General features: G+C 45.0%; 1 protein-coding gene across 1 annotated transcript; it reads right to left on the reverse strand.

Annotated features, from left to right (window-relative positions):
- Nucleotides 1–5,019: 5,019 nt before the first annotated feature.
- TNNI2 (troponin I2, fast skeletal type) lies at nucleotides 5,020–12,212 on the reverse strand. The gene is made up of 5 exons (XM_056851574.1): nucleotides 12,155–12,212; nucleotides 10,294–10,422; nucleotides 9,129–9,218; nucleotides 7,347–7,523; nucleotides 5,020–5,469 (listed from the first exon to the last, which is right to left on the reverse strand). The coding sequence occupies exons 2-5, from the start codon at nucleotides 10,414–10,416 to the stop codon at nucleotides 5,374–5,376; spliced, it is 486 nt and encodes a 161-aa protein (XP_056707552.1). The 5' UTR covers nucleotides 10,417–10,422; nucleotides 12,155–12,212; the 3' UTR covers nucleotides 5,020–5,373.
- Between the last annotated feature and the right edge of the window lie 285 nt (nucleotides 12,213–12,497).

The raw sequence follows: 12,497 nt of genomic DNA on the forward strand, positions 1-12,497 counted from the left end.
CCGAATCCGAACTATACCGAATTTTTTTTAATTCAACAGCCCTACTAGTCATGATGCATACCTATTCTCTCTAATATCAGAGGAGCATGCCTATTATTTTGGGTGCTGTGGAACACAGGCAGGATGGTGCTGCTGCAGTCATCTTGTTTGGGGGCTTCCTAGAGGCACCTGGTTGGCCACTGTGTGAACAGACTGCTGGACTTGATGGGCCTTGGTCTGATCCAGCAGGGCTTTTCTTATGATCTTATGTTCAGTTCACCTGGAGAAAATGGCTGTTGGAAGTTTCAGCTAGCTCAAAATTGGGATTGCTAGATTGCTGACTAGTGACAGTTATGGGGGAACATATTTCATAGTTCTGAAAGCACTGTACCGATTGCCTACTTATTGCCTTGATCAGTTCAAGTGTTGGTCGTTACCTTTAAAATCCTAAACAGTTCGGGACCAGAACACCTAACGGACAACCAATAATGAATATTCCCATTAGACATCATAATTGGGGGGCCTCACTCTGCCCCTGTCTATAATCTGAAGTGAGATGGGCTGGTACAAACACCCTAACTTTGGAATACCCTCTTGGAGATAATCTGTGCAGTCTTCAGTGACAGGTTAAAATACATCTATTTTGCCAGGACTTTTGATAACTAGATTTATTTTTCGTGAGCTGTTTCCACTTAGCAGTGGGGAAAGCCACCCCTGCTGTGGAAGTGGAGGTGAGCAGGGAAAGGGGATACTTGCCCTATTCCCAGGACTGCTTGCTGCTGTCCCCACTCACCCCATACTTCTGTCATATTGTCAGGACACAACCAGAATCTTGGCAGAATCTCCTAGCGCCCAGCAATGGAGCAACCCCCCTCCCAGAGCGGAGGCTCACTTGTGAATTTTGAGAAAGCCTGTTAACAGATGGAGGAAAGTGGAGCTTAAATACATCCTTCCTTCCTGGTTGGCTGCACACAGAGTTTCCATACAGAGGCTCTGCCCACAGCTACCCCTCGATGCCCCTTCTCCGTCAGATCTACAGAGGTTCTTCCTTTGCTTCAGCATGAAGGGGAAACCCCAGGAGCCCCACACATTGTAAAAGAATATGACATCATATAGAAGTCCCCCCCTCACTGCCCGAAGCGGGGGAGTATGTTGGAGGAAACCCCCGTGTGGAAGCAGCTTTGGTTTTACTACTGCTTTTCTGAAGTACTTATATGATAAACTGCAGGGTTTAGCGAGTTTTTCTTTGTGCACTTGTATGTATTTTGCTGTTGAATTCTGCTTGTAGGGTTGCCAGGTCCCCCTTGGCTACCGGCAGGGGATAGGGGGTAGACTTGCCAGCTCCAGATTGGGAAACTCCTGGAGATTTGGGAGTGTAGCCTGGGGAGAACAAGGGCCTCAGTGGGGTGCAATATCATAGAGTCCACCCTCCCAAGCATCCCATTTCTCCAAAGATGGTGAGGGGCAACAAAGATGGTGAGGGGTCTGGAGACCAAGTCCTATGAGGAAAGCTTGAAGTAGCTGAGTATGTTTAGCCTGAAGAGGAGAAGATTGAGAGGGGATATGATAACCATCTTCAAGTACTTGAGGGGCTGTCATATTGAGGATGGTGCCGAGTTGTTTTCTGTTGCCCAAGAAGGTCGGACCAGAACCAACGGGTTGAAATTAAATCAAAAGAGTTTCCGTCTAGACATCAGGAAGAATTTTCTAACAGTTAGAGCGGTTCTTCAGTGGAACAGGCTTCCTCGGGAGGTGGTAAGCGCTCCTTCCCTGGAGGTTTTTAAGAAGAGGTTAGATGGCCATCTGTCAGCAATGCTGCTTCTGTGACCTTAGGCAGATGATGAGAGGGAGGGCATCTTGACCATCTTCTGGGCATGAAGTATGGGTCACTGGAGGAGTTGGGAGGAGGTAGTTCAGAATTTCCTGCATTGTGCAGGGGGTTGGACTTGATGACACTGGTGGTCCCTTCCAACTCTATGATTCTATGATTCCAGGGGAACTGATCTCTGTAGTCCGGAGACAAGCTGAAATTCCTGGAGATCCCCAGGTCCCACCAAGAGGCTGACATCCCTCTTCTGCTGCTTTGGATGACTTTTATGCATTCAAGACTGTAGAGTTTCCTAGTTTTGTTAGGATCATTTATATTTTTATCTGTTTTAAAAAATGTTTTTACTAGAAGCCACCCTGTGACACAAGCTTACTTGAGAGGGCAGGATATATAAATGCTTAAAACAAATACATATATATGCCTTGAGACAATCTCCTGGAATAAAGTGATCTCAGAGAATGAAGAAGCTGAGGCACTGGGTTGGCAGAAAACTGACTAGACTATTTTGCAAACGCACCCATGGTGATCTCTTTGAATTCTGTTAAAGAGCTGATACAAGGAAAGATTCAGGAAACGACAGTGAATCTCCAATAGTAATAGCTACACACTAACAGGGTGTATAAGGTGTTCATTTGTGTAGATTGCATTAACATAACTTTAAAAGACACAATTTTGCATTGCAATGCTTGCCTACCAAGGACAAAATTGCATGCAGATTATTGCAGTGAGGCTTTGGTATTTATTTGTTACGGTATTTATGTGTGAGTTTATTATCATTTGCAAACCTTAAATATACTTGAAGATTGTGACGGTATTTTTTAAATTATTATTATGAATAAAACTGTCAAAAACAGAATTCAGCTATCATTTGCAGCCCCTCGAAGAGGGGGGAACGTGACCGCCAGCCTAGCGTTATCTTCAGTGCAATGAAGGTACAGATTAGTTTTGCTAGTTACCAGCATGTGGGCTTTTGATTGCTGAATCCTGGGCATGTTCACTCACACTGAGTCTAATGGGGTGTACTCAGCAGTAGGCATGCAAAGCCCAGGGTTGTAAACCTGAGTGACTGACAGTGCAATCCTATGCATGTTTAAGGTAAAGGTAGGTAAAGGTCCCCTGTGCAAGCACCGGGTCATTCCTGACCCATGGGGTGATGTCACATCCCGATGTTTACTTCACAGACTTTGTTTTATGGGGTGGTTTGCCAGTGCCTTCCCCAGTCATCTTCCCTTTACCCCCAGCAAGCTGGGTACTCCTTTTACCCACCTCGGAAGGATGGAAGGCTGAGTCAACCTTGAGCCGGCTACCTAAAACCAACTTCCATTGGGATCGAACTCAGGTCGTGAGCAAAGCTTGGACTGCAGTACTGCAGAGCTTAGACTGCAGTACTGCAGAGTTTGGACTGCAGTACTGCAGCTTACCACTCTGTGCCACAGGGCTCTGTTTACTCTGAATTAAGTCCCATTTTATTCAGTGGAGTTTTCTTCCAGGTAAGCGTTCTTAGGACTGCAGCCGGAAAAGACTACAAAAACCAGATTGTAGATGCACAGCACAATCCTAAATAGAGTTACACCCCCCACCCCCGCCAGTAATCTCAGTATTAGTAATGATAAAAATGTCTCCAAAAAGTGCCCTGGCAGTGAAAATAGCAAACTAGTTGAAGGCAGATTAATCTTCACCTTCTTAGTATCTTACAACCCACACTATTTAGCTGGCACCAAATCACTGAGTTCCCTGAAGCCAAAGCAATATATCTTCCTTTGGCTTCAGGACAGTGTTCTAACATAATTTTGTGTTCGAGTGAGGCCCTGGGAACAGCAGGTTTTGTGGACATTTTGGAAGAGAAAATGCTTGTTTAACCTGCATTATGCACCCATGTAGCTGTCCCCTCATTCACAAATAGTTCCTCAAAATTATTCCTAATGCCACAGAAATCTAATAGCGAAGTCAACCAAAACTGAGGATACTGAAATCCGATGACTGGAGCTGTGAACGGGCAAGACAGATCTTTCTACAAACCTGAAAAGGGGCCCAGGTTTGCAGAAAAATGTGAAATCTAAAAAAGCCACCCAGCATTAGGTGACTTAAAAAAACCCAAAATGTTTATTAAGCACTATCATGTTGTTTTAGTTGTAGTTAAGTATATCTATAGTTCTGGTTTTAAACAGTTTAAAATTACATTGTGTTATATTTGTCTTGTGAGCCAGCCTGAACTCTGCTATGCAGGGGGAGGTTGGGATATAAATGTAAATAATAAATAAATAAACATAAATAAAAGGAGCGCCTGTAGCTTTAAGCAACAGATTCCCTCAGTGGCTGTTGCTGAGAAACCACAGCATTCCAAGGCTTGGTTCTGTCAGTAAAGGCAAGGGGGAGGGGGCAGAGCTACGGTTGTCAACCTCCAGGTACTAGGTGCTATCTCCTGCTATTACAACTAATCTCCAGCCGATAGAGATCTGTTCCCCTGGAGAAAATGGCCACTTTGGCAACTGTACTCTATGGCATTGAAGTCCTTCCCCTCCCCAAACCCTGCCCTCCTCAGGCTCTGCCCCAAACCTCACCCTCCCAAGGCTCCACCCCCAAATCTCCAGGAATTTCCCAACCTGGAGCTGGCAACCTTAAAGGGAACTGATCTCTGTAGTTGGGAGACCCGTTGTGATTTTGAGAGAGCTGCTGACCCCACTGCTGCTGTGTGTGGGGGTGGTGGAAGGAAGCAGATGGGTGGATGGGAGGGTGATGGGGCAGAAAGAGAAAGTGATGGGGTGGGGGGCAGAAAGGGACAGAGAAAGAGTGATGGGGCAGAAAGAGGGAGAAAGTGACAGGCATGAAGGACAGAGTAAGAAAAGGGTTGGCAAGCGGAAGAAAGAATGAGAGACTGAGAGAAGTAGGGCAAGAGGGGGCAAAACAAAAGTGAGGGGAACAGGATAACTGCTCCTGCAAGTTTCTCGTGGGTCCCTACTTTTAGGTGAGTATTAGACAAAACTTCATTTTGCACATTTCATTCCGTTCAGCTTTTGGGCAGGTTTCTGAATGGCCCACTAATTTCATGGAAATACACCCAATGAATCCTGTCTGTATGCAGCATCTACACAAGAATTGAATACTTGTGTATCCGTAGGATATTCAAGTTCAGTTCCCACGTCAGTAAATAAATCACCATATCACACAAAGTTACTTCATGCCTGGGCCCTCCCAAGGCTTAAAAATCCAACCATACTTTCAAAGCTTTATTTACATCATTCAGGTTTCTTTGCAACAACAGAACCTACACAATTACGGGACTTAAGGATGACTGAATACTTTAAACTCATGCCACGACCATTGCTGCAAAATGCTTTCAAGACATTTTGCGGTATCAGATGGCTGCCTTCTTAGCGATAGTAAGGGTTAGGCTGTAGGTAGGTTCTGTAGGGTGGATTGTTCTATGAGATGCCATCAGGGCCTGAGGAAAGTCAGCCTACAAACAGCGCTGTAAAGGGTTGACAGAAAATTAGGTGGCAGGATAGGTGGAAGACGAGCACCGGGACTGGACAGATGTGGAGACTGGACGAACAGCTGCGTGTTTCTTACTCGCCTCCTTCAAACATCTTCTTCCTGCCCTCCATGCCAGACTTCTCCTCAATGTTCTTCCTCCAGTCACCCACATCACGCAAATCCTTCTCCTGTGAGGCGGAAGAAGAGGAAGATTCAGGCTTGTACCACACGTACACTCATCCACTTGGAGAGTTGTTTTCTGTTGCCCAAGCAGGCAGGACCAGAACCAAAGGGTTGAAATTAAATCAAAAGAGTTTCCGTCTAGACATTAGGAAGAATTTTCTAACAGTTAGAGCGGTTCCTCAATGGAACAGGCTTCCTCGGGAGGTGGTAAGCTCTCCTTCCATGGAGGTTTTTAAGAAGAGGTTAGATGGCCATCTGTAAGCAATGCTGATTCTGTGACCTTAGGCAAATGATGAGAGGGAAGGCATCTTGGCCATCTTCTGGTCACTAGGGGTGTGGGGGGGAGGTAGTTGTGAATTTCCTGCATTGTGCAGGGGGTTGGACTAGATGACCCTGGTGGTCCCTTCCAACTCTATGATTCTATGACCTGTTTGCCTATATGCACACAACCCTGATTGGCAGAGAAAATGCTACAAGACTCCTGACTGAAGATTGTGCTGGTTTCAGAAGATTGTGCTTGGTTCAGAAACTCTCAGCCAAACAGTTGGACGTTTATCAGTGCATTCCAAAATGGCATCACATTCAACAGAAAGCAGATATAAAACTGATTAAATACCTAGGACATTCCAGAAATGTGGGTAACTTCCACTGGAAGTCTTATGTCATTTTGTAGCCACCTAGTACTTGGTTAAAGTAAGGCCTTCTCTGATTCCTATCACTTTCTGATTAATGTATCATGTCACTTTTAGCTCACCAATACATTCTATACTCAGCATCATCTTAGTTGTGGCTTTTTATGTCCAATGTTATCAAAATGTAGTAGCTCTTCCCCTGTGGAGTGCCCCCACAGGAACACATGAACACACATGAACACATGAAGCTGCCTTATACTGAATCAGACCCTCGGTCCATCAAAGTCAGATTGTCCAGTCAGACTGGCAGCGGCTCTCTAGGGTCTCAGGCAGAGGTCTTTCACATCACCTACTCGCGTAGTCCCTTTAACTGAAGATGCTGTGGATTGAACCTGGGACCTTCTGCATGCCAAGCAGATGCTCTACCACCGAGCCACGGCCCCTCCCCAAAATTCCCCAAGGAATTTTGGAGGGTGGGTTCCTAGCTGACTTCCAGAAGCAAACTGATTTTCCCCCATTCTGTCAGGTGGGGAAGGGCTACAAAATTTGGGGAATTATGAACAGCTGCCAATACTTTCTGGTACTCTTAGTTTTGCTTGTTTTGATGCTTAATGTTTTATCTTGATTTTTTAATCATTGTTTTGGGCTACAGTCAGGGCCCATTGGGTAGAAAGATGAGGTAAAGACCGAGAAGAATTAGTCTTAACTATAGCAGTAGTCTAGGAATTCTATAATATATTAAATTGATTTGGAAGCCCTGCTGTGCCCTGCATCTATCCACAGGCAAGATATGCATATGTTGTTAGCTACACAATATGCCTAGTAAAGATGTTTGATACCCATTACTTAGTAGAATTAAATAGGTTTGACAACGCCATTTTGGAAGTCTAATACTTGCCAATTGGCATGGAACTGGCTTTTACAGGAAGCATCCTAGACTTTCTTTCAATGAGCTTCTTTAGGCAATTACTAGCGGAAGCAAACGGAAGAATTTGAGGCTAGCTGATCATGACAAAGGGAAGTAGAAAGGAATGTTTGTAATAAGGAGATAAAGCTACTTGTTGCCAGATTGGCCAACTGAGCACTGAGTGCAAACATATGAGCGGGTAGATACCAGACTGTAAGCACTGTATGGCCACATTCTTGCTCTCTCAAAACAGGCAAGGTCTTTGCTAGACAATGGGCTGTTGGAATCCATTGAAGTTTCCAGCAACTTCCTAGCATGTGTTTCTTGTTAACTCTCCAAGTACCTTCTCAGTGTCTTCTTTCTTGACTTGCTTCAGGTTAGCTCTCAGATCCATGCAGACTTTGTGCTTGGAGCCCAGAAGAGCACGCAGCATAGCGTCAGCTGACATGCGGACTCTCTTCAAGGGTGGCCTCTTGAACTTACCCCTCAGGTCAAACAGTTTCTGGCCCAAATCTTCAAGCTAAAGAGAAAGAGATGTGAGGAAATAAGCGGTAAGAGAGGACCTTACAAGAATGGGAAAGGTAGCAGAAATTAGATGATGGGGGAGAGTGCGGGCAGGGTGTTAAACTCAACTAATCTAGAACAGGAGACAATTTGATGAAGCATAGGACTATAGAAATGATGTATTAGTAGCAGGAGTTTGTAGATATGAAGGAAAAGCAGCACAAGGAATGTAGTGTGCATGGATGCTGAAGGTATGCCTACATGGACTGTTTTCTGCACAGTATCTCTGAACTCAACAGCAAGGGCATGACTGAGTCCAATCTCAAGGCCTGACTCAATCACTACTCTGCTTTTGGATTTCTTTTCCCTCCAAAGTGAAATTATCCATCTCATAACTAATCATTACCGACCATTTGGGGGCTATTTCAAGCATTCTTTCCTCCACTTTAAACTTTTTACATTTTAAACTTTTTACCTGGAATGAAATATGCATCTACATACTGAAGCTGCCATGCTCAACAACAGACACCTAATAGACAGCGTGGTGTAGTGGTTAAGAGCGGTGGTTTGCAGGGGTGGACTCTGATCTGGAGAACCGGGTTTGATTCCCCACTCCTCCACATGAGTGGCGGAGGCTAATCTGGTGAACTGGATTTGTTTCCCCACTCCTATACACGAAGCCAGCTGGGTGACCTTGGGCAAGTTACAGCTCTGTTAGAGCTCTCTCAGCCCCACCTACCTCACAGGGTGTCTGTTGTGGGAAGGGAAGGTGATTGTAAGCCAGTTTGATTCTCCCTTAAGTGGTAGAGAAAGTCAGCATATAAAAACCAACTCCTCCTATTTGGGGGGGGGGGTAGTTGTGTTCAGCCTTCCAGTGTTCTGGGTGCTTTCTTTCTTTTCCTCTGGTGACCATATACTTTGCAAACCAAGGGTGAATACCCTTGGTCGCTTTATCCTGCTTTAATCCCTGTTTCAGCCAGGATTCAGCCAGGATTGAACGCATGCGTTTCGCCTAATGTGCATTCGATCCTGGCTAAAATAGGGATTAAAGGAGGATAAAGCAACCATGTGTTTTCGCCCCAAGTCTGTGGAATCTCAGTTGTCTCTTTTGCTCCATTGGGTTTGTTAGCTGGTTTTACATTTTAACGGTGGGCTTCAGAGAGCCCTTTGTCCTGTTATAAGCTGCCTTAGGCTAACTAGGAAAGGCAGGATAAAAATATGGTAAGATAAATAAATAAATAATCATACTTATCCCACTTAGGACTATATTGTGCATTACTTAGATGCATATCTAAGTTTTTAAAAAGAGTATACTAGTGAATGAATATCCTAACACTCTCGAGAAATACTACCCCAAACTTTTTGTGGAATTCTGCCGTTGTTTGGGACTTTGTGTTGGACCCATTATCCTGATCCCAAATCAGCTTTCCTATCTTAACTTCTTGTCACCGGCCTGCAGTACCACCATGCTGGCCTCTACACATAAAGTTCTTATATCCCACTGGGAGGTCCCGACCCCTATTTGGAAACCAACATTGTACGATAACTAAACACAGAAATTGCCAGTGCATGCTGCAGATGCTCGGTTTGGCACAGAGTTGGGCACCCCAGCAAAGATTACCTCCTTGGTAGTTTTTTGTAATTTCATCTCTGTGTCATATCTTTCCTCATCCACTTCCTCTACCTTGGCATGAAGTTTTTTTACCAGTTCCTGTTGAGAAACAAGAAGAGAAGGGTTGCTCAAGCCATCCAGAGTGTCCTGCCCAGTCTTTTGCAGATCTTTGTAGAGAAACCTGAATTTGATGTGTCTGCAGACGATACAGCTGGGATGTAGAGTTTTGGAAATCTGCAGACTGTATTATTTGGTGCAGCTAAATTTTGGGACTCTAAAAGAGTCTAAACGTTTCTTAGAACCCCATTGTAAGCCCTGCTTCTCAACAACTTAAAGGATGACCTGTCCATATCCTGGAGATATGCTAGTTCCAAGTTGCAGTGGCATTGTGCTAAGCCAGCATTACTCCTTCCAGCACTCCTTCCAGAATAAGAATAAGATTTGGGTATGTCAGGGGTGGTGCAGGACTTAGGCCATTTATGTATGGGTACTTTCACTCAAGTTCGCCCCCAATTCTTCCATCTCCCCTGAGCTCAGCCCAGGTGAAATCCCCATGCATAAGGCAAAGCGCAGGACATAGAAGCTTGGGGGAGTGATGTTTCTGTCACGGATAGCACCACAGCCAATTACAAAGCAGTGTGTCAAGGGGCGGGCACTAAAATGCTTCCTGCTTTCTGGGGGTTCTTTCTAAGCAGAAGAAAGGATTTTAGAAACAACACTTGGGTTTCCCCCCCTTCCTTTTAGAGAGCTCCGTTTTTTAAAATGCTTTTTTATGTGACTATTGGGTTTCCGGGGAGAGGGGACTTTTCTCTCACAGTAAGCAGTACAGCCAATTACAAAGCAGCGTTTCAAGGGACGGGGACTGAAATGCTTCCTGATTTGAGCTTGGAGACTGCTGGTGCATAGATTCCCAACAGGAAAGTGTGGGTCCAGCGAGCAACGAGCCTCAGGTAAAACTCCCATGAATAACCGACCTTAGTCAGTGTCATAACCCTCCTGCCATGACCCCAAAACTGGCACAACCCTACACCAGCAACAACCATTGTCTATCTTTTCAAGTCCCACACAATGCATGCAGAATGAGACCAGAGTACTGAACAAAATCATGTGCTAGGACTGGCATCAAATGTTGCTGCTCTGGCGTGACAGTGAAGGGGGGGAATGAAGCCTTTACCTGCAGTTCTTGCATGGAGTGTGGGAGTTGCAGAGGTGGACAGTGCTCTGCCAGGTAATCGACTTTTTCTTGTTCTTTAGCTACGTGCTCTTTTTCAAGTTCAGTAGCAGCAACCTGGAGCATCACACTCTGGAGGATACAATTGGGAGAAGTATAATGACTGATACAGCAGAAGAATTTTCAGAGGGGAGGGAAGGAAATGTCACAGAAAGACAGTGGCCACAGGCGCATCAAGAAATACGCACGGGTCCCCTGAAGATCTAACAGCTAGACCAATGCAAGTCAGGGAGCAATGCAGGACAGAAGCAGCATGGTCCAGTGGTTTAGAACCAGGACTTGGATTCATGACCAGGTTCTGCCATAAATTCCTTGAATGCCCTTGGGCAAGCCTTAGAAGTTGCAAATATAAAATGAGACTCATACTGATTCTAAGTTTATCTCCCCCTGGCTTAGTTGGCATTCCAGCCATTCAGGTCAGGAGCAAACTAAAATGTTGCTTATAGACGAAAATCCACAGGTTACAGTAGGAACAGCTAAGTTTTGTGCAGCGGCCTGTAGAATCCGCCAGACACTGCTGAGAACACCGGTGTGTCAATAATTTTAATGGGTAGTTTATATAGTTTGCAAAGAGTCCAAACAACTTTTTTACTATTTATATTAACCTGTGGGTAGAGCGTAACACTAAGAGTTTTAATGGTAAATTGTACTGTGCTGGTCTATGACTGTTTTTAATAAAGATTGATTGATTGATTGACTCATACTGATTGAATTCAGGGCAACAGTTTAAGAAACTATTCACAATAATGGGTTTAAATTGTGGGGAAAAGGTACTGGGAGGGGGAAAATCTTTTACAGAAAGAGTTGTTCGACAGTGGAATCAGCTACCTAGGGAGGTGGTGAGCTCCCCCTCACTGGCAGTCTTTAAACAGAATCTGGAGAAACACTTGTCAGGGATGCTCTAGGCTGATCCTGCATTGAGCAGGGGGTTGGACTAGATGGCCTGGACGGCCCCTTCCAACTCTATGATTCTATGAAACAGCATTTCCCCAGTCATGTATAAAAAGCTGGGTGGGAGCCAATGTGGTTAGTGTGCCAGACGGGCCATGGGGATCAGAGTTCTAACCCCCATTCAGACATGAAGCTGAGTAATCTTGGGTCACTCCCTCCCCCTCTCAGCAAAATTGACCTCACAGGAAGGAGAATGGCGCACCCTCTCCTGAGTCCCCTAAGGAACAGCAGGATAGAAATGCAATAGATAATTGCGAGATCTGATTGTAACAGCAAAAGAGCACATCCGTGAGGACGGCAGAACTCCCCACCAACTTGTGGCTTGCCTCCAAGCAGCTTCCCCACACTGAGTGATCTTCTCCTCAGCTGTGTTTCAGTACCAGAAGTTACCTCAGCTAGGAGAAAAGCCCTTTGATAGAGGGACCTATTGGATGTCAATAGGGGACCACTGGGAAGGTTCAGCAGCACTCATCTGCATGGACTTTTTGGTGTAACAACTAGACACGCATGATCGGAGCAGTTCCATGTTTAAACCCACAAGAAATGTCCTTATCATGCCAAGCTTGGTTCCACTATCATATTGGAAACATGTAAGAAATGTGCGGTGGTGGAACATAAGAAGTGCTTTCAAACGGAACAGCAAAGTAGTAGTAAGCAGTAGACGGGAAATGGTGTGAAATACTTAAATTGATTCTAGGTGGGGGCTCATGTGTAGATAACCCCAAATTTTGGCAGTGGTAGGGCCATTCCAGTAGGAGAATGCTGTGTGGCACAGACATGTTACCATCCCAGAGGTGAACACAGTGGCAAAGAATCATGCCCATCCTTATGAATGATCAGAAACTGTAAGTACCTTGAGATGCTGCCGGCGAGCAGTGGCCGCCCTCTTCTTTTTCTAGAGTTGAAAGAAGCAAAGGGAGAAAAAAGCTGGTCAGCATATGTGCTAAGAGCATCCTAACATAAAGCACATCTTACCATGCATCTTTGCCAAGTTTATGGACAAGTGTAAGCCAAAGAGTATCAAGAGAAGAGCATCTACAGCTGACAGTCTGATGAAGAGTTCTAGAGTTTATACATTGGGTTGGACTAAGTTTTTTTTTTTTTTAAGGTAAAGGTCCCCTGTGCAAGCACCGGGTCATTCCTGACCCATGGGGTGATGTCACATCCCGACATTTACTAGGCAGACTTTGTTTACG

Source organism: Euleptes europaea, chromosome 6 (genome assembly GCF_029931775.1).
Source record: "Euleptes europaea isolate rEulEur1 chromosome 6, rEulEur1.hap1, whole genome shotgun sequence".
NCBI lineage: Eukaryota > Metazoa > Chordata > Lepidosauria > Squamata > Sphaerodactylidae > Euleptes > Euleptes europaea.

Excerpts from the sequence above, each read along its gene's own strand:
- TNNI2 (XM_056851574.1), bottom strand. The coding sequence starts at position 10,416 with ATGCTCCAGGTTGCTGCTACTGAACTTGAAAAAGAGCACGTAGCTAAA. Across the intron at positions 7,524-9,128 it reads TACAAAAAACTACCAAGGAG|CTTGAAGATTTGGGCCAGAA; the intron begins GTAATCTTTGCT and ends CTTTCTCTTTAG. Across the intron at positions 5,470-7,346 it reads AGAAAGAAGACACTGAGAAG|GAGAAGGATTTGCGTGATGT; the intron begins GTACTTGGAGAG and ends TCCGCCTCACAG.